The sequence below is a fragment of the Pocillopora damicornis genome, chromosome 2, assembly GCF_964200805.1.
Source record: "Pocillopora damicornis chromosome 2, jaPocDami1.2, whole genome shotgun sequence".
NCBI classification, from domain to species: domain Eukaryota; kingdom Metazoa; phylum Cnidaria; class Anthozoa; order Scleractinia; family Pocilloporidae; genus Pocillopora; species Pocillopora damicornis.
In genome coordinates, this window is record NC_142671.1 from 12,079,478 (window position 1) to 12,106,127 (window position 26,650).

At 37.4% G+C, this 26,650-nt stretch overlaps 2 protein-coding genes across 5 annotated transcripts; one reads left to right on the top strand and one right to left on the bottom strand.

The window, feature by feature from the left end:
* The first annotated feature begins 303 nt into the window (after nucleotides 1–303).
* LOC113668261 (paired amphipathic helix protein Sin3a) lies at nucleotides 304–20,102 on the top strand. Of its 2 annotated transcripts, none has more exons than XM_027184142.2 (35): nucleotides 304–486; nucleotides 3,561–3,803; nucleotides 4,299–4,362; nucleotides 5,077–5,136; nucleotides 5,714–5,820; nucleotides 5,913–6,108; nucleotides 6,999–7,127; nucleotides 7,841–7,894; nucleotides 7,984–8,070; nucleotides 8,333–8,368; nucleotides 8,489–8,521; nucleotides 8,691–8,789; nucleotides 9,662–9,743; nucleotides 9,929–10,017; nucleotides 10,275–10,364; nucleotides 10,498–10,616; nucleotides 10,839–11,153; nucleotides 11,307–11,328; nucleotides 11,467–11,537; nucleotides 11,801–11,887; nucleotides 12,199–12,279; nucleotides 12,645–12,732; nucleotides 12,869–12,964; nucleotides 13,696–13,898; nucleotides 14,393–14,442; nucleotides 14,747–14,787; nucleotides 15,068–15,130; nucleotides 15,563–15,746; nucleotides 15,882–15,988; nucleotides 16,172–16,354; nucleotides 16,492–16,575; nucleotides 16,975–17,069; nucleotides 17,949–18,065; nucleotides 18,436–18,586; nucleotides 19,159–20,102. In XM_027184142.2, exons 2-35 carry the CDS (start codon nucleotides 3,613–3,615, stop codon nucleotides 19,429–19,431), a joined length of 3,747 nt encoding a protein of 1,248 aa, XP_027039943.2. In that variant the 5' UTR covers nucleotides 304–486; nucleotides 3,561–3,612; the 3' UTR covers nucleotides 19,432–20,102. The 2 variants fall into 2 exon arrangements, with proteins under 2 accessions (XP_027039943.2, XP_089051665.1); XM_089195539.1 differs by having other exon boundaries at nucleotides 10,278–10,364.
* Nucleotides 20,103–21,389: 1,287 nt separating this feature from the next.
* Nucleotides 21,390–26,449, bottom strand: LOC113668276 (microfibril-associated glycoprotein 4). 3 transcript variants are annotated; one of them, XM_089195563.1, is made up of 5 exons: nucleotides 26,108–26,449; nucleotides 22,993–23,241; nucleotides 22,750–22,866; nucleotides 22,290–22,667; nucleotides 21,390–21,924 (listed from the first exon to the last, which is right to left on the bottom strand). In XM_089195563.1, exons 1-5 carry the CDS (start codon nucleotides 26,136–26,138, stop codon nucleotides 21,674–21,676), a joined length of 1,026 nt encoding a protein of 341 aa, XP_089051689.1. In that variant the 5' UTR covers nucleotides 26,139–26,449; the 3' UTR covers nucleotides 21,390–21,673. The 3 variants fall into 3 exon arrangements, with proteins under 3 accessions (XP_089051689.1, XP_089051690.1, XP_027039962.2); XM_089195564.1 differs by having other exon boundaries at nucleotides 21,390–21,992; nucleotides 26,108–26,448; XM_027184161.2 differs by lacking the exon at nucleotides 26,108–26,449 and adding an exon at nucleotides 24,352–24,488.
* Nucleotides 26,450–26,650: the final 201 nt, after the last annotated feature.

Below are 26,650 nucleotides of genomic sequence, written 5' to 3' on the forward strand. Positions count from 1 at the left end.
GATGTCTAAGATAGTGCACTTTTTAGCTTTACCTGATGGTGAAGTTATTCATATGGCATGGCCAATGAAGTCTTTAAGAAGAAAAATGTACTCCCAAATGCGTATGGGGTCTAAAAGGATACAAAACTGTCATGACAGTTTATGTGAAAACGGTATCTTGCAAAGGAATAGAGGAAGCGGAAGTTAAGGCAGAAATAAACAGGAAGCGAACAACCGGAAGTGCCAAAAAGGGTAAAAGGGGGTGGGCCTTTCAAAGTCACATGTCACATCGGCGGGAATATTTTGAATCCAAAATAAGATCATCTGATTGGCTTCTCTTCTAGAGTGTGTGACGTCAACCGCTCGCGGACTGTTCGCATACGAGATTAAGCAAAATCAAGGGAACGCTCTCTACCCAGTATCCTTCTGCAGAATCTTTAAAAATATCCACCATCCTTGGATCAAGAAAGAACGATACCTTCGTCAGGGCCAGGGATACTACTCACTGTAAGTTTTATGGTTATATTTTGATCATGAACCCATTTGCAGCCCTCGGACGATGTCGTTTACCGTACGATACTCTGTTATTGTGTCTGTGTATGACAGTTTGTGGATGGCAACAGCCCAGAAGCTGATTTTTGTCACTTTCCATCTAATGTTCGACAAAAGGAGAACATATGCTTCCTATTTTAGACCTAATAAGTGAAAAAAACGTTAACCAAGAGGGCACAAACATCAGTGTTTACGAGTTGGACGTGTGGGAGTGTGCTATATATTTATTACATGGATGGTAAAGAATTTCGGTTCATTTTGCGTTGTATCTAAACAGCAGTAATACTATGTCCTCTCCAGCTCATTCGGGATTTTCTTATAGCCTTGGTTTTGCAATTTTGTTGCCTTTAAAACACCTTTAAATGAAAAACAATTGCAAGGACCATGATCTTGTTGAAGCTTTGAATTCCATTTCCTGTCGTGTATGCATATTGTGGATTTGTAGTTTCGCGCCGACGTAATCAGCATAGTACGTTACTTGAACGATCACTAAAAGCTTGTGTTGCTATGCCACATTTGCTGAGGAAGTATGCTCTTCTATCTCTTGTTTTTCTGATAGTTTTGTGTTGCCTTCTGTGCTAAAATTTCGAGTTTCCCCAGTCGGAAGTTGAAATCCTGTGTGGGTGTACGACGGGGCAAGTTTTTGCTGGTGTCAACCAATTCTTTCTATTATTTTCTAGAATTTACTATCTTGTGCCTATAAATATTGTTCACATCGTAAGAATGCTTGTTATTTTCTTTGATTCATTGCAAACATCTGTTGTAACTTGCCTTTTCGTTGTGAAAAACTTCCTTACACCATCGTTTTGCTTAATTACTAGTGTATTTACACTGAACATTCGATGAAAGGAATTGGTAGTCTTCGTATCAGTTGTTCGTTCTTCTTCGTTATGAAACTCGAAAGAAAGCTTTTGCCCACGTACTCTACATGGCTCGAGAAGTGAAATCGCTGAAACGAACATACTTGTTTTGATTTAGCCATTTAGTTCTTTGAACCAATGAATTGTTTTCGTCGAATCGATATGTCGTCATGATCTGTTGTAAATAAAGTTTACACTTAGCCTAGAGCGGTGTCATAACATTGGTTTTGCCGTAGACACTGTGGTTCTCACTCTGGTTGAGACACTTGTTTTTAGAGAAAGATCGTTGTCAGCGATACACCAAAGATGTTGGGTTTTGTAATTGTGTGACACGGCGCTTTTGGTCAGAAGAAATCAACATATGGGTTTCACGAGGATTGACGAGTCTCCTGTAGACCGTTTCAAGATTTTTTTTCCAGTCCTTGTGGAGTTTTAAGTAAATACAGTTGTTGAAAATTTTCGTGTGGTTTCATTATGTTGGTTAGGTGATGTAATTTATTCTTACCAAGTGAAGATTTAGTAGTTTTATTCTTTCTTGAACTTCTATCTACATGTATAAAAATATTCAAGACATGCTAGGTTGTATGGAACGTGTAAGTTACTTCCACATTCAACAGAGGCAATTACTGCAGCAACTTAACTTTCTCTTTTTTTTTCCTTATTTTTCAGTCTCCTCATCTGAGTTTTTTAGAATAAGTTGATACTTCTGATTTTTGTATGAGACAGGAGGTGCTGTAAGAATTTTTATGGCTACTGCCTCCTAAATAGGCAAAGCCATGATGTTGTCCTGTTGAGTGAGTGAGAGTAGCAATAGAAATCAAATAACCTCTTGGTCCACAACAAAGTCTTCCGAGTTTTACCTGATATTCCTTAGTCTTGGCTTTTGTTTGTTTCAAACATCTTTGGTTGTTCGATGCTTTGTGACAATTTCTGTGAATTGCTTCGAATTTTACACTGAATATCAGCAGGTGATTGCACTATTTTTCAGTGCTACTCATTATTTGTCTCTTAGTTTACTAAAGAAGACAATAAACATCTCACAAGCATTTCAGAATGGAGCATGAAAAAAGAGAGCTTTATCTTGAAGAAATGTCTTGAAAGGAGTGATCGGCACAACATTAAAATTAGAGGAAAAAATTATCTTCAAAAGAGAGAGCATTCTACCGTTAAAATCAGGAAATTATTCCAAGTTAATCCAAGATATAATTTTTTCAGTTCTGTGACACTGCAATGGATGACAGACATCTCAGAATAATTTCGCAGTGGTGTCTCTGGCATGTAATTGAAAAAATGACTTTTTTCTTGCAGAAATGAAATTAGAAAGGATTTATAATTAACAGGAAAATCAAAATGAAAACAAGGCTAGTTTAATCATTATTGGAGTCTAGGGATAGACCAACAGGAACAGTGAAGTTCTTGAGCTAGCTAACAGGCAAATCATGAGTTATCATTATCGATACTATTACTTTTGTTATCATTGTTGTTATTGTTATAATTAGTATAATTATTTATTACCATTTAATAATTGTTTGGGTGTCAGTTATTCATTATATTCTTGAGTCATCTTTCTCTTTTGGAACAGGGCTCTCATGAGTATTTGGGATGCAGCAGGTTTTCTGTTTTGCATGAAAGACAAATCTTCAGTAAAGCTACCATATAGCATCATCATACAACCTTTGGTTCTTTTCAATGCTATAAAAATTGTGCTATATCAGGAGCCACATGCAGTCTTAACTGCTATCTTTGAAAATATGCTTGTGTGTGCACTCGCATTACAAGTTGTAATTTTAGGTTTTGGAATTGACTTTCACAAGGCTATCTTGGAATGTGATTATCCAGTGCCAGTGCAACAGAAAAAAACTGAGTTTTCTGTTTAATTTTGTGGTATGTTATTTCTTAGTTGGAAGGTCATGGACCTCAGGTGACAAATGCCATTGAAACTGCAGGCTCTTAAATGTTGCCATTTTTGTTTTTTGGATTTTATTTCCCAAGACCAATTGAAAAGAATGGTGTCAGTTTATTCCTATGTTGAAATAAGAAGGAAGGAAAAAAAATAAGAACTTGGAATGGGGGAAGCGTCTATAAGGAAACAAGGTTGTTCTATTACTTTGTGGCACCAGAAGTTAAAACAGCCAAACTGAACACAGTACTATCTCTGTGTTGTTTTAGGTATCAGGCTTGACCCTTAGAAGACTGCTTGAATGAGGCTGTGGTGCAAGACATGAAGAGGGTGCGTCCTGAAGACCACGACAGTGTGTATGGTCAAAACAGGCAGAGTTTCCGTCCCCCTCCTGTTCTTGCCCCAGCCCCAGTTGGCATGGCAACCTATTCTGAGCAGCTCCAGCAGGATGGATTAAGTGGATTAGCCCAGTTCCCTGCTGCAGCACAGATGGCAGGTGCCCCTGGATATCAGTAAGTTTTTTCAGAGAGTGACTTGAGATCTTTGAAATTTCATGTGGGCAAATATAGCAGTTTCATGGATTGCAGGGTTTTCTTTACAAAATAAAGTAGCAGACAAGAAGAAGTGAAGTAACTGGAGAATATTCTCCACATCTAACAAAAAAGAAACTCAGGCTATTAAAATCTTGCTGAAGGAACCTCCAATCTCTGTTTCCTGATGCACAACCTACTTGGAAGTGTGGTGACTGTGTGGGCTTCTTCGAAAGACCAGTTGTACATGTGTTCTTTCTCAATCTAAACCTTTCATTATCTTAGCAAGATTGTGAGGATCAGCATAATGATGTAAACGTACAATTTGTAATGGTGTGTGGCTATGTTAAATGGGCAATTACCTCACACGAGCTCGCGGTATCACCTGTCAACAATATGATTTGAAAGGCTTGGTAGAAGGTAAACCTCCCTTTTGAAGGGTAAAGGAAATTTGTGAAAACTGCTTTGATTTTTCAGAGTTCAGGCACAGACTCCTCAGTCACATCCTCATGTTCAAAATCCAACATCTGGTCATCACCAGGTGAGTTAGATGTACAGCTGTACTTCTTTGTATATTGCAATTTTAGTATACGGCTACTTCTGTTATGTACTGTGGTTGTTACTGTTGGTCTTGATATACTTTAGATTTCATTTTGTGTTGGTCTGTTTTGGTTGAGATTGTTATTATAGAGTTTATGTATTGTTGACACTTTGTTTCATCTGAAATGAAAAAAAAATGTGTTTGTTTTGCTATAGAGAAATCCCATTATGATTGAAAAGAATGGGAGTTAAATTGTTTTGAACAAATCGGTTTAAAGCATTTAGTGTGAGAACAAATGAACATGTTAGCTCTTTTGAACTGGAATTTTTGTGTGTGCTACCACTGTGGATCATGTGACATTTCATTACTGCTAGCTGTTATCCACATCATCCTCTAGGAATACCATCAAAGAGAAACTGTGTTTGATTAAAGTGGTGGAAATCACATGGTATCATATCAACAAAAATGGCCCTTGAAGGGAAATACAAACATTATAGCTTGTGTCCCATTTTTTGCTTTGCAGTTGTCTTACTAGATGACTTTTTTATCATGCTAGCCAAAGTAAATTGATTCAAATTTTGCAGGACCAAATTCAACTCTGGAATGGGGGGGAAAAAAATTGAAAGCATTCCTTACTGTTAAAAGCATGCATGACATCAATGGACATTGAGGTAGGTATAAAAAACTCATTAATGGTGTGTTATCGTTTTTCAGGGCCAAGTACAGGTGCATGCACAAGCTCAGGGTCAACAACAACAGTTTCAACGATTAAAGGTGTGGTATAAAAAAACTGTTGTTTTTTAACATTATCTGAATAAAAATGCTTATTTTGAATATAAGTGGTTTAGAAAAGGAACATCACTCAGCTTGTGAAGCAAATTTTACTTGATATGCTATGAAGGTCTGCCTCATTTTCCACTTAGTGTTACTGGTGATATGTATAATTGTTGTTATTTAATTTACTGGTAACATTTTCCCTTGCTTCTGCCTTGTTTGTGGTGTGTGCACAAGGCTTTTTCTAATTTAACCATCAGCAGTTTTAGTCTTGGGCACAAAGAATTATTATTCCATGCTGAGAAAAAGTGACTGTCCCATTAATAGTTTTCTAAAATGGTAAATTCAAATAAAGGATTTAAATCCTTTGTGGATATTCACTTATAGCTGTAGCACCCCCATTACTTCTTCAGAATTTTTTCAGGTTTCCCTCCATATTTAATCACACTAACATTTAGGTTACTGTGCCTCCTAACTGCAACTATAAAGTTAACTTGTCAAATAAAACACCACACTGTGTGAGATACTGAACAACTCAGGTGTTGAAGTTTTGTTTTGATTTATTATCTATTTTAAGGTTGAGGATGCCTTGTCATACTTAGATCAAGTCAAACTTCAGTTTGGAAACCAGCCTCAAGTGTATAATGACTTCCTGGACATTATGAAAGAGTTTAAATCCCAAAGGTATCTACATGTTTGCTGTTCAAGCAATATCCATTGAAAACTTTTCATAGATAGTGATTCAGTCAGTGATGTTATCTCTTTTTTCTCCCCAGCATTGATACTCCAGGTGTTATCAGCCGTGTGTCATCTCTGTTTAAGGGACATCCAGAATTAATTGTAGGGTTCAATACATTCCTTCCACCTGGGTACAAGATTGAGGTGCATGCCAGTGATCCTGGCACTGTGTCAGTAACAGCACCCAATGGACAGTCTCAGATAACCACACTTATCCAACCAGCTCAGCAACCAGTGAGTGGAACTACTTGGTTTTTGTTTTATTTCTAAATGAGTGGTGGGTGTTTCTGGGTTTGCATTTCATTTCAAATCAATAGAAGGGGTCATTTGAGGTGAAACATCTTGTGTAAGGGTTGTGAGTTAGGTGTTGACTTGCATGGTAATGCAGTTAAATGCAATTTAACAGATGTAGCAACAAATAGCATCAGTGTTCTTTAATAGTCAGTGGTTTCTGCAGATGGGTCAATTCCATGTGCTATTCACTTGAGGCATTCTTGTGTGTGCTTTGAGTGTGAACTTGCAGTGTTGTTTGGAGTGGCAGCACATCATCCAGGTAGTTTTCCCCACCACTTCCCTCCTCTTCCCACTGCTTATTTAGTGTAATGGGTGCCTGTTTCCCTTTCCTGTGGGGGGCTCATGGCTGGGTTGCCAGGATTTTCTAGCCATGGGAAAAGTCTCCAGCTTGGAGCTGGCTGTCAATAGTGGAAGCTCAAGATGTCTCAGGCACCCAACCTCCACTTAGCCTTGCAATTGTTAACTTTGGGTTAAATGCATTGTTGTGACAAGGCTTGCTCTCAAGGGGTGCTAGGTGAAGAAAATCCTCAGCCCTGATTGGCTACCCATGTAAGGCACATTTTGCTGGGTCATCATACTGTACATACTTTGACCTTAGACTTGGCCAATAACATGTTTTTCCTCCAAATGGGTTAGAAAGTAAAAACTAACTTTCCAGCTGGTATTCTTCAACATTTTTGATCTATCAACATTCGTTGGCAAGCTTTTGAAAAACGTGAAGGTCTGGATACCCTTAACCTTTTTACTGTCCATGTTGTAATGGGTCACAGGACAGATAAGTGCAGTAGCTACAGTTGTCCTTTTGAATATTGTTGTATGTTTTATTACAGGTACATCAGTCAGGTGGGCAACAAGGACAACAACAGCAGCAGTCACAGCAGAAACAGCAGCAACAGGGGCAGCAGCAGCAGCAGCAACATCAGCAACCACTTCAGTCACCAACTGCTCAACAAGGACAGGTATAATGCTATTGTCAAAGACACGTTTAAATAGTTCAGTACTTTAATGTACAGCCACCTTCTTTACACAAGCCACATGTGCTCATTCCTGAAAGTGAAAAGTTCCAGTTGTAACATTTACTCGTTAAATCTACCCTAGTTAACATGTAAAAACTTTCAAAGGCCCTCTTGTTTATGTATCTTTTTTTTTTTTTTATATTAGATCATGGTTTTGTATAAGATGTTGCTACAGGTTTTTGCTTAACATTGATCTACCTGAAAACAGTAGCTTTTGTGTCTGTATATAAGAAGACTCCAAATCCTGTTTGGTTTTTTTTTTTTTTTTTCGGTGATGCATGGTCTTATGTTTTGATTTGCTGTAAATTAAGTTTGTTCTTTGGCTGATTTTATTAAGTTGGAGAAGTGATTTATCTAACATTATTGTTAATAGATTTTACCTTCAGTGTTTTTCTTTGGGATAACTTGGTCGGCTTTAGAAGATGTTCATAAAAATTTTTTTACATCAACAGAGATTAGGAAGGAAAAATAGGCATATGGGCCTGTGATGCCATTTTGTTTACTTATGTGCCATATGCACATGGTGCACAGCATTTCCAATTCCTGCATCAGTGGTGTTACAGTACTTTGAAAAAAATGTAGAGTTTGGGTTTCCAATGCATTTCCTGATTACCATAAATTTTTAATTGGATTTCTTTTATCTTTTTGTAACACAGGGTCAGCAACCAGTGGAATTTAACCATGCAATAAATTATGTGAACAAAATAAAGGTGAAGAGCTCTCACTGTTTTTTTGGAAGATGGTGCAAGCAATTGTTTCAGTTTATTAACAAGAAATATTTTTGTTTCTTTTGCAATAGAACCGGTTTCAAGGACAGCCAGACATCTACAAGGCTTTTTTGGAAATTCTCCACACATATCAAAAGGAGCAGAAAAACATCAAAGAGGTAAGGTAGCAGTAAGATAAATTGAATTTTTTGTTTGAAAGCCTTCAAATCTGAAATCAAATTTCATGTTAACCCAGGGTTATGTTACCCTGCTTCGAACGACCTGGCCTAGACTTGAACATTTGATGCTCTCCATTGAACACGAAATGAGAGTGACATTCGATCATTTCCTTTGGTAATTTTTCTTTTTGAAAGTAGGGTGGGTATGTTTTTTGCTCATTTCTTTCCTAATTGAATTTTGTCCCCTGAATTAAATTTGCAGGCTGCCATGCAAGGAACTCCTCTGTCTGAACAAGAAGTAAGTCCATGTGTCTTTAGCTTCCTGGACAGGAGAAGTTCTTTTCATTTCGTTTCAAGTGGGAGAATTTGTGATACAATTTTTTTTTTGTGTATCTTAAGTCTTTTTATTCTCGTTTAGATCTATACAAGAGAAGCGAAACTTGCTAGTGAGGTACAGTGCACTTATATTTGTATTCTTTTAAAACTTCTATGTGTTTCTGGATTGAAATTGTGTTTATTGTTAGGTGTTATGGAAGAGTGAGGTTTAAGCTTCACCAGAGTTTCCTTTTAGGTGCTTGCATCATTTGTTCCTTGCCGAAATGTTATTTTCACATCCATAGGTGTATCATCAAGTTGCAAAGCTTTTTCAAAATCAAGAAGATTTGCTTCAAGAATTCAGCCAGTTTCTTCCGGATGCTAATGGTGCAGCAATGTCTGGGGTTAGTCACATGGCTTGTTACAATTTCTCTCTTCTTGTAAATAGCTATTTTGGTGATAATTATTTGTGTATTGAGCCATTCACCAAAAATATTCACTCATACATCTTTCAGACTGTCATTCATAGCCTTGTATCAAAGGTTAGAGAACTGTTTGCTGCACGAACCACTTATCTTCTTTTGAATTCCTGTCATGCAGTGCAATGACATGAAGCCATGCTTAAGGCTGCTGAATTTATTCAATTAAACGCAGCAGCATTTATTAAATTTTTCTTGATTGGAGTGCAGTGTTAATTAGAGAGTGGCACTTATACAAGGGTGGCATTTATTTAAAATCCAATCTATTTCTGGCAAACAATAGTATGGCAATGGACTATCTGAATTGAAAGCAAAAGAAACGTGTTTTAGGGCTTGTCTAAAAAGTCATTTTTTATATTGTTCTCAATTTCACAATTTGCATGTTAATACTACTGCAATACATAAAATGAATAAAGATCTAATGTCAGATGTGCATTCTCAACTTTGGAACTGGTACATTCAAAAGGATTTGCGTCTGGCTTATTAAAAATTCCCAACTGTGTTTGAAGCATTGATCACTGTGTGCTTTCTGAGTCTACTATTGGAATATTCCCCACATCATGGTGCAGCATTTATTTGAGGATGGCATTTATTAATAATTTATTTCTGCTCTAAAATGTGGCATTAATTCAAGGGCAGCATTTAATTGATTAAATATGGTATAGGAACTTATTTCTAGGTGGGACCAATGCAAGGGAGGTTCTACAATATGTGGACATGGCACCCTGCTTAGTCACTTATTCAGTGTTGAGTGCAAATTAACAGATGTGGATGTTGTGTCACTGTTTGTTTTTCAGGGTTTATTAGCAGCAAACAGGTTGCCAGCTCACCTGACAGCTGCAAGGAATGAGTATGTACCTCCCACAAAGAAGCCAGCGGGTAAGTTACTATCCAGTGTTAAAAATTTAGTGTGTCCCCTTGCTTAAAAGGAGTACTGCTGCAATAGATATATCTTCTTACATGTATGTCAGAAAAATGTTCATTTCATGAAGCTGTATGATATGGGGTAGTGGCCCAAGAGACACTACAGTTGGTCAAGATAATGTTCCTTGGTTTTTTTGCAGGTGGGTCAAATTCTTCAAAACGTATGATACACCAGATCAGAAGAAATTCAAACAATGTCTCCTCTTCCCCAACCCACCCTCAGGCAAAGGTAGGAGTAGTTGCATCATGTCCTTCATGATACGTCAAGCCACATGATTTTGTTTGTTTGTTTGTGATGACTGGCTGCTTTAAAATGTGATAGCCAACAGTATTTACATTTTAAAACCATTGCCAACTTCAGAATGGTACTGGACAGTTTTTTCGGTTAATGTCTAACTATTCAGGGAAATCAACATCCAAAAAAAAAAAAATGGGGATTGGTGCATGTATCATTTATTCATTTTTGCACTGATTTTGTTCTTCTAGCAGAAGAAATCGAGAAGTGCAATCAAAGATGTACCCCTGGATGAGGCACAGAAACATGGCACCTTCTCAGAATTTGCATTTTTTGAAAAGGTAATGAAATTAAATATTTACTTTCTTTCTACAATATTATTTTGCTGCTCTGGTAAGTGAGACTCTTTACTTGTATCTTTATGTTCTTCTAACATAACCTTGGAAAATATAATTTATCTTTATTGATGTCTAGGTGAGGAAAGCACTCAAAAATCCTGAGCTCTATGACAACTTCTTGCGTTGTCTTGTATTGTTCAATCAAGAAGTTATCTCTCGATCCGAACTGGTTCAACTGGCATCCAACTTCCTAGGGTAAGTCCCAATAAACTAACTGTTCCTTTAATTAGATATATACTTTCAGCTGTCTGTCAGCAGTCTCCTGTGTTTGTACATCATTGATCAACAGCTGTAGCTGATCATATTCAGAGAAACACATCATACTGTTTTAGTAGTATTTTGCTAGGAAATATTTAATTTACCCATTTCCATTTATTACTGTGTGGTGTTTTAATTGGTAATCTAATTCCCTTGCAGAAAATACCCAGAGCTGTTTCAATGGTTCAAGGAATTCCTAGGCTACAAAGACTCTTCTCCTATGGAGACTGTGGCTAATGTCAAAGAACGAACTTCAGGAGAACTGCATCATCTTGAGATAGATTATTCCTCTTGCAAGAGATACGGCACAAGTTATAGAGCACTTCCTAAGAGCTATACACAGCCAAAATGTAGTGGACGTACTGCTCTGTGTAGAGAAGTCCTTAATGACACCTGGGTGTCTTTTCCTTCATGGTCAGAAGACACTCCCTTTCCAGGAACAAGAAAAACCCAATATGAAGAGTACATTTTTAGGTAATATTAATGATCAAAAGTCAGAACTTATCTTTTTAAACCTGGTTACAGTCTGTAGTTCTTAAGTTGTAAATTATTCACAATGTGAGCTACTTCTTGACTTTAATGTTCTGGATATGTTTTAATCTCCATTTTTCTTCTTATTATGTGTAGGTGTGAGGATGAACGATTTGAGGTTGGTTTGCAAACTTTTTATTTATTCCCAGTTGCTTTTGTTTTGTTCCTTAAATACATGCATATATTTTTGCATTTTTAGTATTGTAGTCAAGCAAACCATTTTCAATGTAATTTTAATGTGGGAAATCTCTTTCAGCTGGATGTTGTGTTAGAATCCAATCTTTCCACCATTCGTGTTTTAGAAGCCATACAGAAAAAACTACAGAGGTATGTAGTACTGACTTGTGCATGTAGAGAATTCTTTATCTTACTAAATGTAGGATGTACAGGGGTAGTTAAGCAAAGTTCTTTTCAGTTAGATGATGCTACATGCTTTGTTCAGTACATTTTATGTGCATTTATGGAGTTACACACATGTAGCTTGACTTTGCTTACATGCTGCACCTAACTTGTAAGTCTGCAACTGCTTGTTCAGAATGCTTGATGCAGTCTTTGTTTTGTTAAAGTTTGGTTGCCATTCTTTGTTTTAGAATGTCTGCTGAAGAGCAGGCAAAATTTCGACTTGATAGCTGCATTGGAGGAACATCTGAGTTCATTCACAAAAAGGCCATCCAGAGGTACAATCATCCTTCTTGTCATAACCATTATAACTTGATGAAGTTCTATTAAATATGGAAGGCAAATACAACAAAAAAACCTACTCAAGGTCTTGAATTCTCAGTGGGTTGTTATTTCATTCATACTAATGTTTGTGAGTGCATCCTATTCAAAGGATGGGAATGATTTCAATCCAAATGTATTGCAGCACAATCAGCATTACATTAAGAAACAGTAGGAGTATTGAGAAAAAATTTTTATTTGACATTTAGTGAAACTATCCTTTTCCTTTAATTAGTAATACATATATAATTGTTGATCTTTTAACAAGGATATATGGTGACAAAGCTCCTGATATTATTGATGGTTTAAAGAAAACACCTGCAGTGGCTGTGCCACTGGTACTTAAGAGGTGAGGAAATTTATTTTCCCATTTCAAGACCAGTTATGCTACATTTACCTTCTATGCATACGCTTGTCTGAGCATATATATACAATCAGTGAAACATCTTATCACTCCTAAAATAACCTGATTGAAAACCTACTACCCTCAGTTAACGTTATTGTGGAAAAGAATTAGACATACTCTCAAACCTTTGCAGCACAAAATGTTTTTTTTCTCTGGCAAAGAGTTGAATCATCAGCTGGCTGCCACAATTACCCCCAATTTGTTTCATTTCTAATTCTAATTCTAATTCTGAATGTGCTTATGTCACAAAGTGTAGAATTTTGTCGTTCAACAAATGTAATGTTTTGAAACAAATTTTTCTGATTTAGGTTAAAAGCCAAAGAAGAAGAGTGGAGAGAATCCCAGAGGCAGTTTAATAAGATATGGCGAGATCAGAATGAAAAGTATTACCTTAAGGTAAATGATAGTGTTACTTTCACTTTATTTTTTATTGCCCTTTCAATCTTTTCTTGCATCTTGAATTCGTGGAACTAGTATATAAACTATTTTCACACAGTATTAACTTGTAGGTAAAATAACTTTTCCTTTGCAGTCCCTGGACCATCAAGGGATCACTTTCAAACAAAATGACTTGAAGGCCATGAGATCGAAAAGCTTGATAAATGAGATTGAGACAATTTATGATGAGGTAGGTTGGTTAAAAATTCTGTTTGCACTGCTCTTTTGTCGTTGTAAACTACAATACACAATAAATATTTCTATATATATTAAAGCTACTCTCTCTTAGTGATGTTAAACAGATTAGATTAAAAGCAAAGGTACAGGTAAAACGAAACATTTAGTTAGTGATGAGTAAAATATTATTTTGAAATTTTGAGTAAAAATAGTAGACTGAAAAATTTCCCGCAGCAGTCAAATTTTCCGTAAATTATGCGGTTGTTTATCATAACATCATAGAAGCTAGAATGAACCGAGATGTAAGAATAATTTCATATGGTAAGCGTTTAAGTGATACGTTTGCAATTTGTTGGCTGCTTTTTCTTTTGTTTCGTTTTTTCCCGCAGTAATTTATAACTGACCAGATGCACGTCAACGTGGAATGTAGCTGTGTAGCATTTTATTTTCTTGTTTTGGTACAAAAATTTCTTGAAGGATATACGTCATTAGTTTTTGTAGCTTGAAAATTTTGTTCATCGTTTTAAGTGGGCATTCATAGACTTTGTAAATCTTCAACATTCTTTGCCATCTTTCCTTTTTTCGGACATTCATGTTTTTATGTTTGTTTATACCAAGAATCTATCTCGTAAGGTTCTTCATGTCATGTGTACGCCTACTATGCCACAGAGGGAACCAAAAATATGATGATGTAGATAAACGTCATCTAAGAGGTGCTCAAATCAAGTTTGTTTTGCGTTTCAGAGACAAGAGCAAGCGGCTGAAGGTAATGGAGATGCTGGGGGCCCTCACTTGGTTTACACCTACCAGGACAAGTCGATTCTCGATGACGCGGCCGGTCTGATTGTTCATCACATGAAGAGACAGACGAGTATTCATAAGGAAGACAAAGCAAGGATAAAGTTTCTCTTACACTGTTTCCTACCGGATTTGTTCTTCGCACCAAGGTAAGGAGAGGAAGTCTATTTGAGTATTAGGTGACCTGGGAGAAGAGAGGGACGTACATGTACCGTGTGAGGAAGCGGACATGAAATATGGGGAGCCTGTTAGACAGCTCCCTCTCTCCCTCCATTGCCTGAATGTGTACGTCTCACTTTCATAGGCCCTTCCTAATCACTTGCAGTCGATTTAAACCAGCTGCTGACACGCACTACATTGCTGTGGAGTAATTTATGGTGCAAAAATACAAGTACAGTTTACAGGATACTTTTGAAAGCAGAAGTGTTAACTGAGCCAACTTCTTGTTTACTTCTTAGTTAAGTAGACTTTTTTTTCTTGTAGTAAAATTTTTCTTTCAGGCGCCGATTTTGTTAAAGGGTCCTTCGTAAGAGTTACCAGAGAGTCTTTCGTTCAAATGAAGTAGTACTTTTGGAATGTGTAGCTAATCACTTTTCTGACTTAACAGAAGAGAATGTTTCATCTTAGGACTGTTTTGTTTTAGGGGTGAGCTAAGTGATGATGAAGATTCGGTAAAGGAACTTAACGGCCTTGGTAAGTAACTGTAAGCTTAAAGAGTACACGCTCAATTCTCTGTGTGTAACTAAGTTAGTCGTTCTTTGCCTTTATGTGCTTGTAAGAGGAAAGAGCACTCTGTGTTACAAGATCAAAAAGCGGTTGCAATGGAGGCAACGAAATGAAAAGGAGAGGGACCATCATTGACGCGTGCAGTTTGCCTTTACATGTGTAGCGCGTCGGTAGACCCTGCGGTACAAGGGAGTGTCACTTCAGTTATGATTCTTAGATCTACTGTTTTGTGTTTTTCTGAGTTCATTTATTTCTTTTCTCTCTGTTCCAGGCAAACCAGAACTTACTAACGGTTTACCAGAGGCAGAAGCAGTAAGTAACTTTGGTTTTTTTTTTGAAAGGTTTTTTTAGAGTTTTGTCTACAAGTAGTTAGATGATATTTGTTGGAAACTGTAAAAGTTTCGTTGCCTTCCTTAAAGAGTCATGTAACATTGACAAACTGTAAAATCAATGATGTCTAAAACTTGAGTTGTACAGTAGTTCGCCATCCCCAGGGTCCGGCTCGAGTGGAAGACGCATTTGCCTTTGAGTTAAGGCTGGGCCTTAATTATGACTATCCACATGTTAATGATTCCATAAACTTTTCTTTCAGGATGATGCTTATAATTTAATATATGTAAACAACAACTGGTACTTACTCTTCAGACTTCATCAGGTAAAGAAACACAACTTAATCAAGTTATAAAGTTTTTTTTTGAAATTTTCATTTTTATTGTTTTTGTGTGTGTTGTTTTATGGAACGCTCAGTGCAATTGAAAATCCTCATGATACTCTCTTGTTGGAGAGCGTCCTATTTTGACACAAAGTATTACTCTAGGTCGTTTGAGCGAGGTTTTGAACTGCCATACATATCTTAACCCTTTAAGCCCCGATATCAACATGTATATTCTCGTCACTGTTCTCCGTATGTTTCTTATTTTACTAATTGAGAGAATGTGTTCAAACATCAAGACATTTCAACTTTGGTGATCATTTCATTCATTCTCGTGATCTGTACATTTGATCAGGCAGTAATATTGTTAGGAGAAATTAGATGCTGGTCACTATTGTGGCTTAAAGGTTTAAACGTAATCTTATTCATTTGTAGATGCTCTGTGAGCGACTGCTGAAGATGTATCAACAGTCTGTCATGATAGCTGAAGGTGAAGCTTGTGACAAGCAGCAGAGAAAACAGGCCACAGCCATTGCTCTGAGACTCAAGGCACCCAGCGAGATAGACCTTGAGGAATATTATCCAGCGTTTCTAGACATGATAAGAAACCTGCTGGACGGTAAGATCAAGCTTTTCCAGCTCCTTATCCTTTGTTGTTTACAAATGAGTTAAATACCTTGGATTATTATGTTTCACTTCTGGAAACATGATGTTATCGAATGTTGACGATGCAATTGATTTTCATTCATTGTAGGAAACATGGATTCTACAAACTTTGAGGATACGTGTCGCGAGATGTTTGGTGTTCACGCTTACATCGCATTTACTATGGACAAATTAGTACAGAACATAGTTAGACAGGTGAGTGATGACTTGGCAGTAAAGGAAATTCTCACGTGAATATCATAGTTGTTACTCCAGCTTGTTTAAAGGCATCCCTACCTACTCAAGTAGTCACAAGAAACCTTTATGAGGATTAAAACCAACTTCCTCCCTGAAAAACGTTACGCGTTTATAAACCTCCCCACCCCCCTTTTTTTTCAGCTACACACCATTGTTACAGACGATTCGTGCAACCAGGTCACTGAACTATACCAGCAGGAGCAAGGTAACCTGGCCACCGGTGGAAGCTCGGCCACTCAGCATACCCGCGCAGTGTCAGAAGCTGCATATCAAAAAAGATCTGAGTCACTGCTTTCGGATGAGAACTGTTACAAAGTTGTCATTGTAAGTGTAACACTGTTGTTTTTCGGATCGGCCTCCTTTTCATGGTTGTTTTACTGTTAGATGGTTGCACTTTTTGTGTTATCATTATTTTTTTATTTTAATTTTTTATCATTATTTTTTTATTTTAATGTTAACAGCACAAAGACAAGAACATCTGCAGACTGAGTATTGAGTTGCTTGATACAGAGGACTCTCATTCAGAAGATCCAGTCGAAGTAGAGGTATGTCCAATAACAAGAATTGTACTGCATTTTGAGCAGGCGAAGCTGATTTTATTTATCCAACGTAAAACCCGACAGTTGGTCCTAAGGGCTGTCATTGAAAGAAATGTGTAGCAAGGCATGCGGAAAGGTTAGTGTTGTATGTAAAAATCTGAGATCATCCCCCGAAAAGGTTTTGAGATCAGACCCCTATAAAAATTCGTGAAGAGTTATCAGCCTTGCAGGAAAGAAGGTCTCGACATCAGTTAAGTTGACAGGTTGGCCAGCGATCGATATGTTGAAGATACACGAAGATACAGCTCTATTGGGGGTTTTTGGAGAATTTCTTTTCAAAGGTGACAGGTCCTTGTGCGTTAATTTAGCGTAGCTAACTTGAATTTGTCTTTTTCTGTCCATTAGAAATGGAATGAATACGTCGAAAAGTTTGTCGGCAGCGAGGAAGTTTCCACAGAGGTCAAGGATCATTTACAGAACAAACCCATATTTTTACCAAGGTTAGAATGCTTTAAGTCTTGTTTAAGAAGTGTCTATTAGGTCTCTCTCTCAGGTAGACACAAGAAACTCCAAGTGTCTCCAGAGTCTGATTTCTGGCAAGTCGTTGTAGAGGGCGGTATCTCCTTGTTTATGCCGCTAATAAGGGAATAACATGACTTTTTAAGGGAATATTGTTCATTTGCGCCCTTGTAGTGTCATTTGCGGCTCGCAAATGACACTACAAGGGCGCAAATAAACAATATTCCCTCAAAAAGTCATGTCATTATCATTATTATCAATAAACAAGGCCAAATGATATCAAGAATGCGAGTTTTAATAATACAAGCTAAGTGAATGACAAATTCAAAGTCACTTCAAATCATCATGTAAGTGTTGATTGAACAAGCTATTAAAGAATCAACTCAGTCCAGTGAACTTATTGAAAATTACCGAAAAAATGCTTAAAATCGTCTATAAATAATAATTATATCACAAAGTTAACCTTAAAAATGTCCATGCTGGTAACAGAATCATCACAAAGTTAACGGATTAAAACTCCGTCGGATGATGAAGCAAGAACCAATCAGCTGTAGGGCTGATAATGCATTAGCAGCCCGCTGTCAGTCTTTTGCGGCCCGCTGAGCGTGTGTTTTGAAGAGGCCGATTTTCTATTTGGCCGCGTATATTGATAATAATACGCTTTAAAGCCTGAAACATCGATCGTCACCTAATGGACAGCTTGAGCAATTTCACCAAGTATTCGCTAAAGGTACGGTGTGAGAGATCGTGGAAGGACCCTTTTCGTGCGTAATACCTGTACGGTGACAGTAATAATACACAATAATCGAGCAAGATTGAATGGGTGGTTCAAAAGGGTGCGGGTTTTTTTTTCTCTCCAGAACGGTTCGTTCCAACTCGCGGATGAAACCGTCGACCACCCCAAGCACCGAGAAAGAATCGACGACAAATGATAATGGATCGTCAACTGATGATGCTGAAAGTGAGGGAAACAACAGGTTAGTATGAGAAAATTTATCGGCTAAACAAACAACAAAGATTCAATTACCATTTAATTGAAGTGGCAGATAAAAGAAGTAAGTCCAGCATTCGTGGAAATTTGTCTTTGCCTTCTGTCTGTGTTTGGGATCCTGGGAACTTGCGGAACTTAAATCCATCGGCGAATTCGTAAGCCTGGAGGGCTGGGTCTTGGGTAAACGAGCACCAACCATCCCTAAGCCACCAAGGTTTTTTGGCTTTTAAAATTTTTTATTTTTTTCCTTTATAATTTTTGATCGGGAAAGACTTGGACCTTATAGACAGATGTCAGCTGCATGCTTCTGGTTTTATAGTTACAACTTTTTTTCTGACAATGTTTGTTTTCTATAGCGATAAAGAGGAAGAAAATGATGAAGGAGAGGAAATGGAAGTCGAGAACTCTATGGAATGCAAACTTAGCTTGAACTCATACAAGATTCGATTTGTCAAAGGCAGTGAGGATTACCTGTACAGGCGACAGTCTCTAAAGCGAGCAAAAGAGGTAAGTGAAGGCACGGTGCATTCGTATTACAGTTTTGCGAGCGACCGCCTTGAATGTCAAACAGTAATGTTGCAACCTTGAAGAGGAAATGGAGGTAGAAGAGTAATGAATGTCAACCAGTCGGAATCTTTGTTTCTGATGTAAGTCCTGTAGAGTTTTTAAATCCATAGAAAATCCAGACTTCTAAGAATGTGCAAGCGTCTTGTGATAAAAGGAAAAAAAAATGGTGGGGCCGGCTCGTTGTTTGAAGTCATTGGCTTCTAATGTTGTTCTCATTCTTTTTCACAACCTGCCAGAAACGTAAAAATCGATCAACGAAACACAAAAATCAAAGAGAATTGAAATAGGGACTATCAGTATGACTGAAGTGCTTACCAGGACTCGACTTCATAGTTGTTGCCTCTAGCAGTTTTGATTATTTGTTCAATTCAAATATTCAATCGTTTTTACCTCGGTTTTTTCTTACTTGTTTTCCCCCAATAAAACGCACACTTCAATTTAAGCTTGAAAGAGAAAGAAAGAATATGATTGAAGCTTAAGAATGTACTTGATTTTGCTTGTTTGTTTTCCAGAGTCATTCTTTGGTGGCAAACCGTCTTCACTCCAGATTTCAGTCGTGGTTAAGCGAGTGGGTTAAGAATCACGTGTCCAGCGACCAGGAAAGCGGGTGTCATGACTGGCTGCTGGGACGAGTGGATGGGCTTCATCCCTGCACAACAACTTGCGAGACTATCACGGATACAGCCATCAAACACAATAAATACTCTGTGAAATGGGACAAGGACAAGAACGTGCAAGAAAAGAACGACGAAGACGAAGAGAGCGAGCATAATGCCGCGTCATAAGCCTGTCCGGTTCTGTACAGTTGATTATAGTTAAACGGATTTTATAGGTAAACTAGTGTATTGTAGTCAAGGAATGGCGTTGAAAAAGAGAAAGACGTGGCATAGGGTTGCGTGGCTCGTGTTACGTAAAGCGAAGGACTTATTGCAATTAGTGGGTCACATCTGGCTTGCTTTGGCCTTAGAGAATCACCCCGGTTGGACTGTAAATGCGATTTTTGTTCGTAGAGATGCTTTCCTTATCTAACTTGTTGCAATTCTCTCTTCTGATTGAGACGTCTATTGTCTTCCTTTTCTTATCAACAGTTATTTTGTACATACGACATTCATTTAGACAGGTCGTTGAGGCAATAATCGCAGGGAATGAAATCACTCAGATTTGCCGTAGACGATGCTGTTTACTTTTCTTATATTATTATAACCACACTCTTATCTTGTATTAGCTTCAAGAATCACTTAACTGTAAAATCTGGCTCATGTCTTTCCTGCCATATGAAGGCTTCAATTGGTGTGTAGAATTAAATGACAAATTGAAAATTCTTAGGGAAGGTTCGTCCCGATACTTTTAATCGCTTCTAACGTCGTAGAAACTTGCCTTTAAACGAATGAAATGTAAAATGATTGTTCATTGTAGATGACAAAAATCAGAGGAGTAAAAAATGTTGAAAAGGAAAGAGGATGGTTAGGAATAGCGAACCACAGATGGCTTATTTAAAGTTAACTTTTCACAATGTTCAAACCGTGACTTGCCTTCCTAAATTATTTTTCTTCTTGTTACTTAAAAACCTCTTCCCCAACCCCTAACTTAAAGACGTGAAAAGAGATCTACTTTAAAGAGCCTGGATTTTTAAAGTACTTGTTCTCTGTCGGTTCTGTTTTTTTTTTTCTCTTCAATGTTGTGTGAACCTGCTACAGCAGTCACGATTTGATGTTAGCTCAGTTGGCTAGCAGTACCTCTTCCTCTCAGCTTTTGAAACTTGATGCCTTAGGGAAATAATTTCATGATTTCTTTTGCGTCGTCCTACAGAAGTGACCTAACGCTGCATTTAAGTCTCGATTGGATTAAAAAAGTAGCCCGTCCAGGGATCAGGCGAGTAGATCACGATTAAATAGTAGTTACGTAGAGCCATTTGTGGTGGGTGTTGTAGGCTTGTTGTCATTGCAGGACCAACATAACTGCAAAACAGATATAACTGGACGAGTAAGATTTTGTTTTGTGTTTGAATTGAGTTAAGAGAGAAGAATGGAGAACTTCGACTGCGTCACCCTCTATCAGTAATTCTTCTATCGTATCAGATAATGATATTATCAGATAATGATATACCGTTAAAACCAGGCGACATCGAAGTTGTCTGTTGAAGCGCAACCAATACATCCTAGCACCTGCATTTATCGTCTTTTACTTAACCTCCTAACCCCTTTAATTCAGAACTGATGAACATGAAACTTCCCCTTACAATTTCGATCCGTTGTCCTTCTAACAGGAATTGAGAATAGTTAAACGCATCTGCCGGAGGGGGAGGGGGGGGGGGTTTATTTAATGTCACAACATATCCTCTCAGTAATTATAGAAAAGAATCTGTAGCAACAGAAAAGGAGAAGTCCGACAAGTGCTGGTACTATTGTGCTGTTCTCTTGCGCTTAATGCTATCATGTTCAAGATTTTAATTCCTTCGGTTCTCATTTTTGCGTCTTGCATCGCGTACATACAGAGTGATGGTTCGAGTGAACAGATAGACTCGTAAGAGCGCCCAGGGTAGTTTAGTTAGAAAGTGTAAAGGTATTCACCATTCGGGTTGTAGCATACGCGGAAAGCACAGTAATTGACTTAGATCTGGCTGGTTATTTTCAAATGTAGTCGGGTATGACTTAGAATTATGTACACAATGAGCTGCCTTGGCAGCAGCAGTCGGTGTTGTTATTAGACTTAGTTCAGTGATATGAACCCAGTGCCGTGGTCAGATAATTTATTCTTTAATCCTGACCCACTTTTACAGATATTTAACATAGAATAAAAGCATTCTTGTCAACCACGTCTATTTTGTATCAAACTCAAGAAGGAAGGAATGTAAACTTTCCTTCTAGACATTCGAAAGAGAGAGCTCTGTCAGATTTCAGTCCCAATGTCAAAAGTCATTTGAAAAGTCTTAAAACCAAGCTAAAAAATGCCCTTTTTAATCTTTGTCACGTGTGTTTTCCTCTACACGTTATTCTTCAACTTTTGGAAATAAACAAAACAAACATTTCAAACTTGCACCGGTGTGATTTTCATCTCAGCTTTCTTGACGGAGTAGTGACATCCTTTCCAGTTATACCAGTTGACTCCGTCGGCATAAGATGAGTGCGCTCCGTGATGGTATAGTCCATTCAGTTTAGAGGAATGGCAGCTCTCGTACCACCAGGCTCCCTTGTAGGTCACAGCACAGCGATATCTGTCCTTGTCCTTGGTTGCAAAGGGCTGCCTACGATGACGAGAAAGAGAATCGCCCGCATTTCCTGGAAAAAGTAAAGTTTTCGAAGCAGAGGGAATTTTTCCCATGGTGCTATGCAATTAATTTGGAAAGCTACAAAAGAAGCCTTTCGATTAATCTGGTGTTCACGAAACAGATAAAAACAACTTTTTGAAGCTATTTTTATTAAAATAGCATTAAAGTCGATTCACTTTTCAGACTAAAATCAATGTTCTAAGTTAATGCGACGAGCTATAATTTTCTGATTTATATATCTGTTAGCGAATATTTAAATGATTCCATAGAGTTCAATTGGTTTATCGAAGCAAGTTAAAAGCGCTGTTTCAAGTTCAGTCAGTGAATACTGCAAGTTCTCATAAAAATAGATTTCTTTATTATCACCGAGGTTACCTGAGTAAGTTCCAAGGCTCAGCTTGTATTTATTCTCACTGGCAACAGCAAGCATGTTGTATTCGGCGTAAGCAGTTTTACCTTTGGTGTCCATCAGATGTACACGGAGCTTGTTCTTTATAGTTGTTGTAAGACGGTGTATCTTGTCCAGTCCCAGCCAAAATTCACCATGCAGATTACCAAAGCCATTTTTGTAATCGGTCCAGCCGCGATAGAAGTCAACCGAGCCATCCAGTCTCTTCTGAAACACTGTCCACCCCCCACCGGCTGCCGTTTGGTCACAGAAGACACTAAAGGCACCGTGACCACCAGGGTCAATCGTATAAACACCGCTACTTGTTTTACCAGATTTGTACAGCTCAGCACAGTTCTTCTTAACTGTTGGAAGACATAAATGGATTTGCGCGAGAATCGTAAGACTTTGTTGATAACATGACAAGCTTCTCCATTTGTCTCTTACCTTCAGTACAGGTGTGTCGAGATTCACTGAGCATCTTGTTTTCTTTGATAGAAGCAATGTCGTTTTGCATTTCGAGAAGTGTTTCTTTTATTTCTCTAAGGAGAGTTTCTGTAGATTCTTCAGAAATGAGAAGAGGTTAATCGGGACAGGATAGACAAGATTAAAATCCATAGGATTTCCCTTATCTGAGTAACAATTCCAAACAAATGGAAAGGAAAAAATGATAATCTATTGTGAACATACCTTTACATGAAGTGTTGTTTCTCGCTTTGATAATGCTGACATCATTTTTAACGTGCATAAGCTGTATCTTCATTTCCTGAAGAAGTGTTCCAATCTTCTTGTTTGGTGTTCCTGCATGGAGGCTGAAGTAGACATTTTTACATCGGTTTGTGGGTGAAGAACCGACTGGCGTGCTAGCGCTGTTACCTGGCTTAGCAGACGTTTGACACGCCACGATAAGGGTCAAGGACAGAAAACTGCGACGAAAATCTGAGAAAACAAGAGTATTTATATTTATATAACAACTTTATTTAAATAATAACATATAACATATTATTATTAAAAAAGGGTTATAGAAGGGAGGAACTTAATCCTCATTGTAAACTATACCCCAGATATAAAAATTTAATACTATGCAATATACATATACATACTGATACATTTTACATACAGGCATATATCTATATAAATATAAAATTTAAATAAAGAGGACATATCTAAGATAACTATTTTGTTTAAGATTATAACTAAATAATGTATAATACATAGAATAATTTAATTTTTAGTCATAGGCCTTGTTAAAAAATGTTGATTTAAGAGCTTTCTTAAAAGCATTAATTGAGTCAAGTTCAACTACTGATGACGGTAAACTGTTCCATGTGTCGATATGTCTGTGCCAAAAAGAGTACTTAAAGATGTCTGTACGGCTAAATGGTTTATATAGTTTAAACTGATGACTTTTTCTTGATTGCCTGTTACTGAAGGATATGTAATTATTAGTGTTTACAGAAGAGTGTCCTTTAATGAACTTAAAAAGCTGAACCAAACTAAGAAACTCTCTGCGCTGAACTAGTGTCGCTAGTTTCAAGGATTTCAGTCGGTCTTCATTTATCATACTTATTGAATCATAATTATTGAATGTTGGCTCTAGTTTAACAGTCGATAACTTGAGGTTGTCACTGACTGGTTAGAACGCAGAAGTAACCTATTTTAGAACAACAAAGCGTGTGCGTCATTGAAATTACTGCGAGAGTTTTTTCGCGTTATACTGCTCTCTTGAGTCCACTGTCAACGTCATCAGTTGAAATCAAGCCACCGACGAAAAAATCGTCTTCTACTTGAAAAAAATGGAGGCATCTTTGGAAAAACTTCTGTATGATCTTGCTCTCTCTTTTCCTAATATGATAATTCAGTTTTTTGAGGTTCACTGTGATGTCGGTTAGTGTTGACAATTGGTAGAAATACTAACGGTTTGAAAAGTTTTGTTCACCTCACCCCGTGAAATCTGACTAAATTACCTTTTGAAGGTTTTTCGTATTCCTGAGAATAAGTAAGTGAATGACGTAGCTTATTTACCGCCATGTATGCATGTTAACTTACAAGAAAGGTGCTTTACTTTCCGATTACGATTCATGGCTGATAGCCATTAAGATAAACATCGTTGTAAACATATCCCCGCATCGATTTCTTTTGGATGACTGACGAATATCCTCCCTTGGTATCGGAAGAGAGAAACAAAACAGAGCCATGATCAGTTGAGGTAATTTATCATGGTATGTGTCAGAATTTTGAGTGCGCGTAGTATATATTTGAATCATGTTAGTTTATCCAATTGACCGTGAGGTGAATACAACTTACGATTATTCATCGAAATCACGGAGTGCTTTTTTCATTTTTTAAGTGCATTTTGGAATGATTCGTTGTCCTGGTATACGTTTGGCTGAATCTCGACAATTTGGAAATTTATACGCTAGTCTAAGCATTTAAAACCCTTGAGCCAGCTATAGTCGATAAACAATCGAATAAAAATTCATGAAATGTTTAGATTAGAGCGCTCTTGCTAACAGACAAGGTCCGTCTTCAGTTCATATAGATTTATCCGATTTAACTAAAATAAGACATTCATTGGGTCGATCGATGTCTCCTATCAATTCTTGTAAAGATTAGAAAATAAAAGTTTTTTGAAAGAACCTGTTAAAGAACTTGCTTGTAGAATAAAATTTGATTCAGTTTAATTTAATTTAAACAAAACAGAAAGTTTTTGCATTATAAAAAGTAAAGAACAGTTAGTGATAATTCAAAAACTACCTGATGGTCTCTCGTATTTCACATCTTAAAGAAACACAAACTTAGAACCACGTAGATCATATGGATGACTGCATGAGGAAAACGATAAACTGTTGTTAACTGTTATCATTCAAATTTCCATCACTGCTTTTGGTAAGGTAAGCACTTCAGTTAAAACATTACCCTAGGCAAGTCGCTCTGCAGAGAGAGGTAATTTTCAGCTTATCAAAATGGATTGATTCAGCTGAAAGACTTGCTGTAGTCGTTGTAACGACTAGAAATTGAGATTTGTATTTTACCCTTAATATGCATGAAGTAAATATGAGCACTCTTTGTTACAAATTACTGACTACGGCGGATGCTTTACCGAGGTAGCTACCTACCTAAAATCTTGTTGAAAGCTCCGTTGCTTATAAAAGATAAAATTAAACACATCTCGGTGATTCTAAGCAATTAGTACATAAACAGATGAGAATTTTGGTCTTGTTAGCTGCTAAAAAAATAGTTTTTTTAAAAATTACTGGTCTCGTGAGTAATTGAAGGCCATAGTCTCTCTTTGGTATTCGTTCTGCCTAACGCAATATCCGGTGGGTCATTTAGTCTTTAAAAGAAAAATCTGAGCCGGATTCAGACAAAATGTATTTCACAGCAGCCAACGGGATAGACAATCACCTGTGTGCCACGATAAATGAATATCACAGCTACACCGCTAATTTGCGAGACTAGCTTCAGACGCATATTCTTTTCGTTCACGACTTCCCTTATCCTAATTAATTTGCTTCAAAGAGAGAAGAGTAAATAACAATAAATAATAGATTGAAATGAAAATTAATACACATCTATTCACATATGCATTGGCAGAAATATTGGACAAGATGGCGGCCATGCTTGCGCATTTCGTCCATAATGGCGTCCAAATAATATAAGAAACTGTATGGAAATTTGTAAAATTTCTAAAATATAACAATCAGGAGCTCATGGTCCCGTCTGCTCTCGATCGAGACATATTCAGTACTGATTCTGCTATTCATCAAACCTCAAAGTGACTCGATAAATAAAAACCACTTACTTCCCGAGCCAGTTCTTTTGTCATTGTTCATTGACCTAAGTCGCCTTACAGTTCTTCAAAATCCGTCGTTCTCCATCCCAAACACTTGCCTATTACAGGAAAGTGCATCAACGAAGTCAACTGATCTCGATTGAATTGACTGCAACTGAGTTCGAAGCTTCCAAATATCCTGTAAAATTGCCATTTCCTCCCATCAAAAAACTTCCCAACGCGCCAGAATATCCCGCATTTTCCATATTGAGTAAGTAACGAGACGTCATGTTGAAAACTATGACAGAAATGGTTAAACACGAGCAACATTGATCTTCGAATCGTCGGCCATATTTGTTTATGTTCTTGCTGGGAAATAAATTAGTTCTCAGGTCCTTTTCGGAATAAAAATATACCAGGCGTTGAATGCAAATTAAGTAGTCTTGGCGCGAAAATTTAATAAAGGCAAATCAAAATTCTGACATCAAGTCATCGCTTTGCCCCCGAAAAATCCCAAAGATTTATTGGCAGATCTTCTTTGCGTTTTCTTTTCATCAAATAGAAGATCTGTGG

What these genes read in the sequence shown, in the direction of transcription:
- LOC113668261 (XM_027184142.2), top strand. Translation starts at nt 3,613, where the DNA reads ATGAAGAGGGTGCGTCCTGAAGACCACGACAGTGTGTATGGTCAAAAC. An exon ending in AGCAGAAAAACATCAAAGAG is followed by an intron (nt 8,071 to 8,332) that starts GTAAGGTAGCAG and finishes TTAAATTTGCAG; the next exon opens with GCTGCCATGCAAGGAACTCC. An exon ending in TACTCTTCAGACTTCATCAG is followed by an intron (nt 15,131 to 15,562) that starts GTAAAGAAACAC and finishes ATTCATTTGTAG; the next exon opens with ATGCTCTGTGAGCGACTGCT.
- LOC113668276 (XM_027184161.2), bottom strand. Translation starts at nt 24,385, where the DNA reads ATGAATCGTAATCGGAAAGTAAAGCACCTTTCTT. An exon ending in GAAAGTAAAGCACCTTTCTT is followed by an intron (nt 23,242 to 24,351) that starts GTAAGTTAACAT and finishes TTGTTTTCTCAG; the next exon opens with ATTTTCGTCGCAGTTTTCTG. An exon ending in TCGACACACCTGTACTGAAG is followed by an intron (nt 22,668 to 22,749) that starts GTAAGAGACAAA and finishes GTCTTCCAACAG; the next exon opens with TTAAGAAGAACTGTGCTGAG.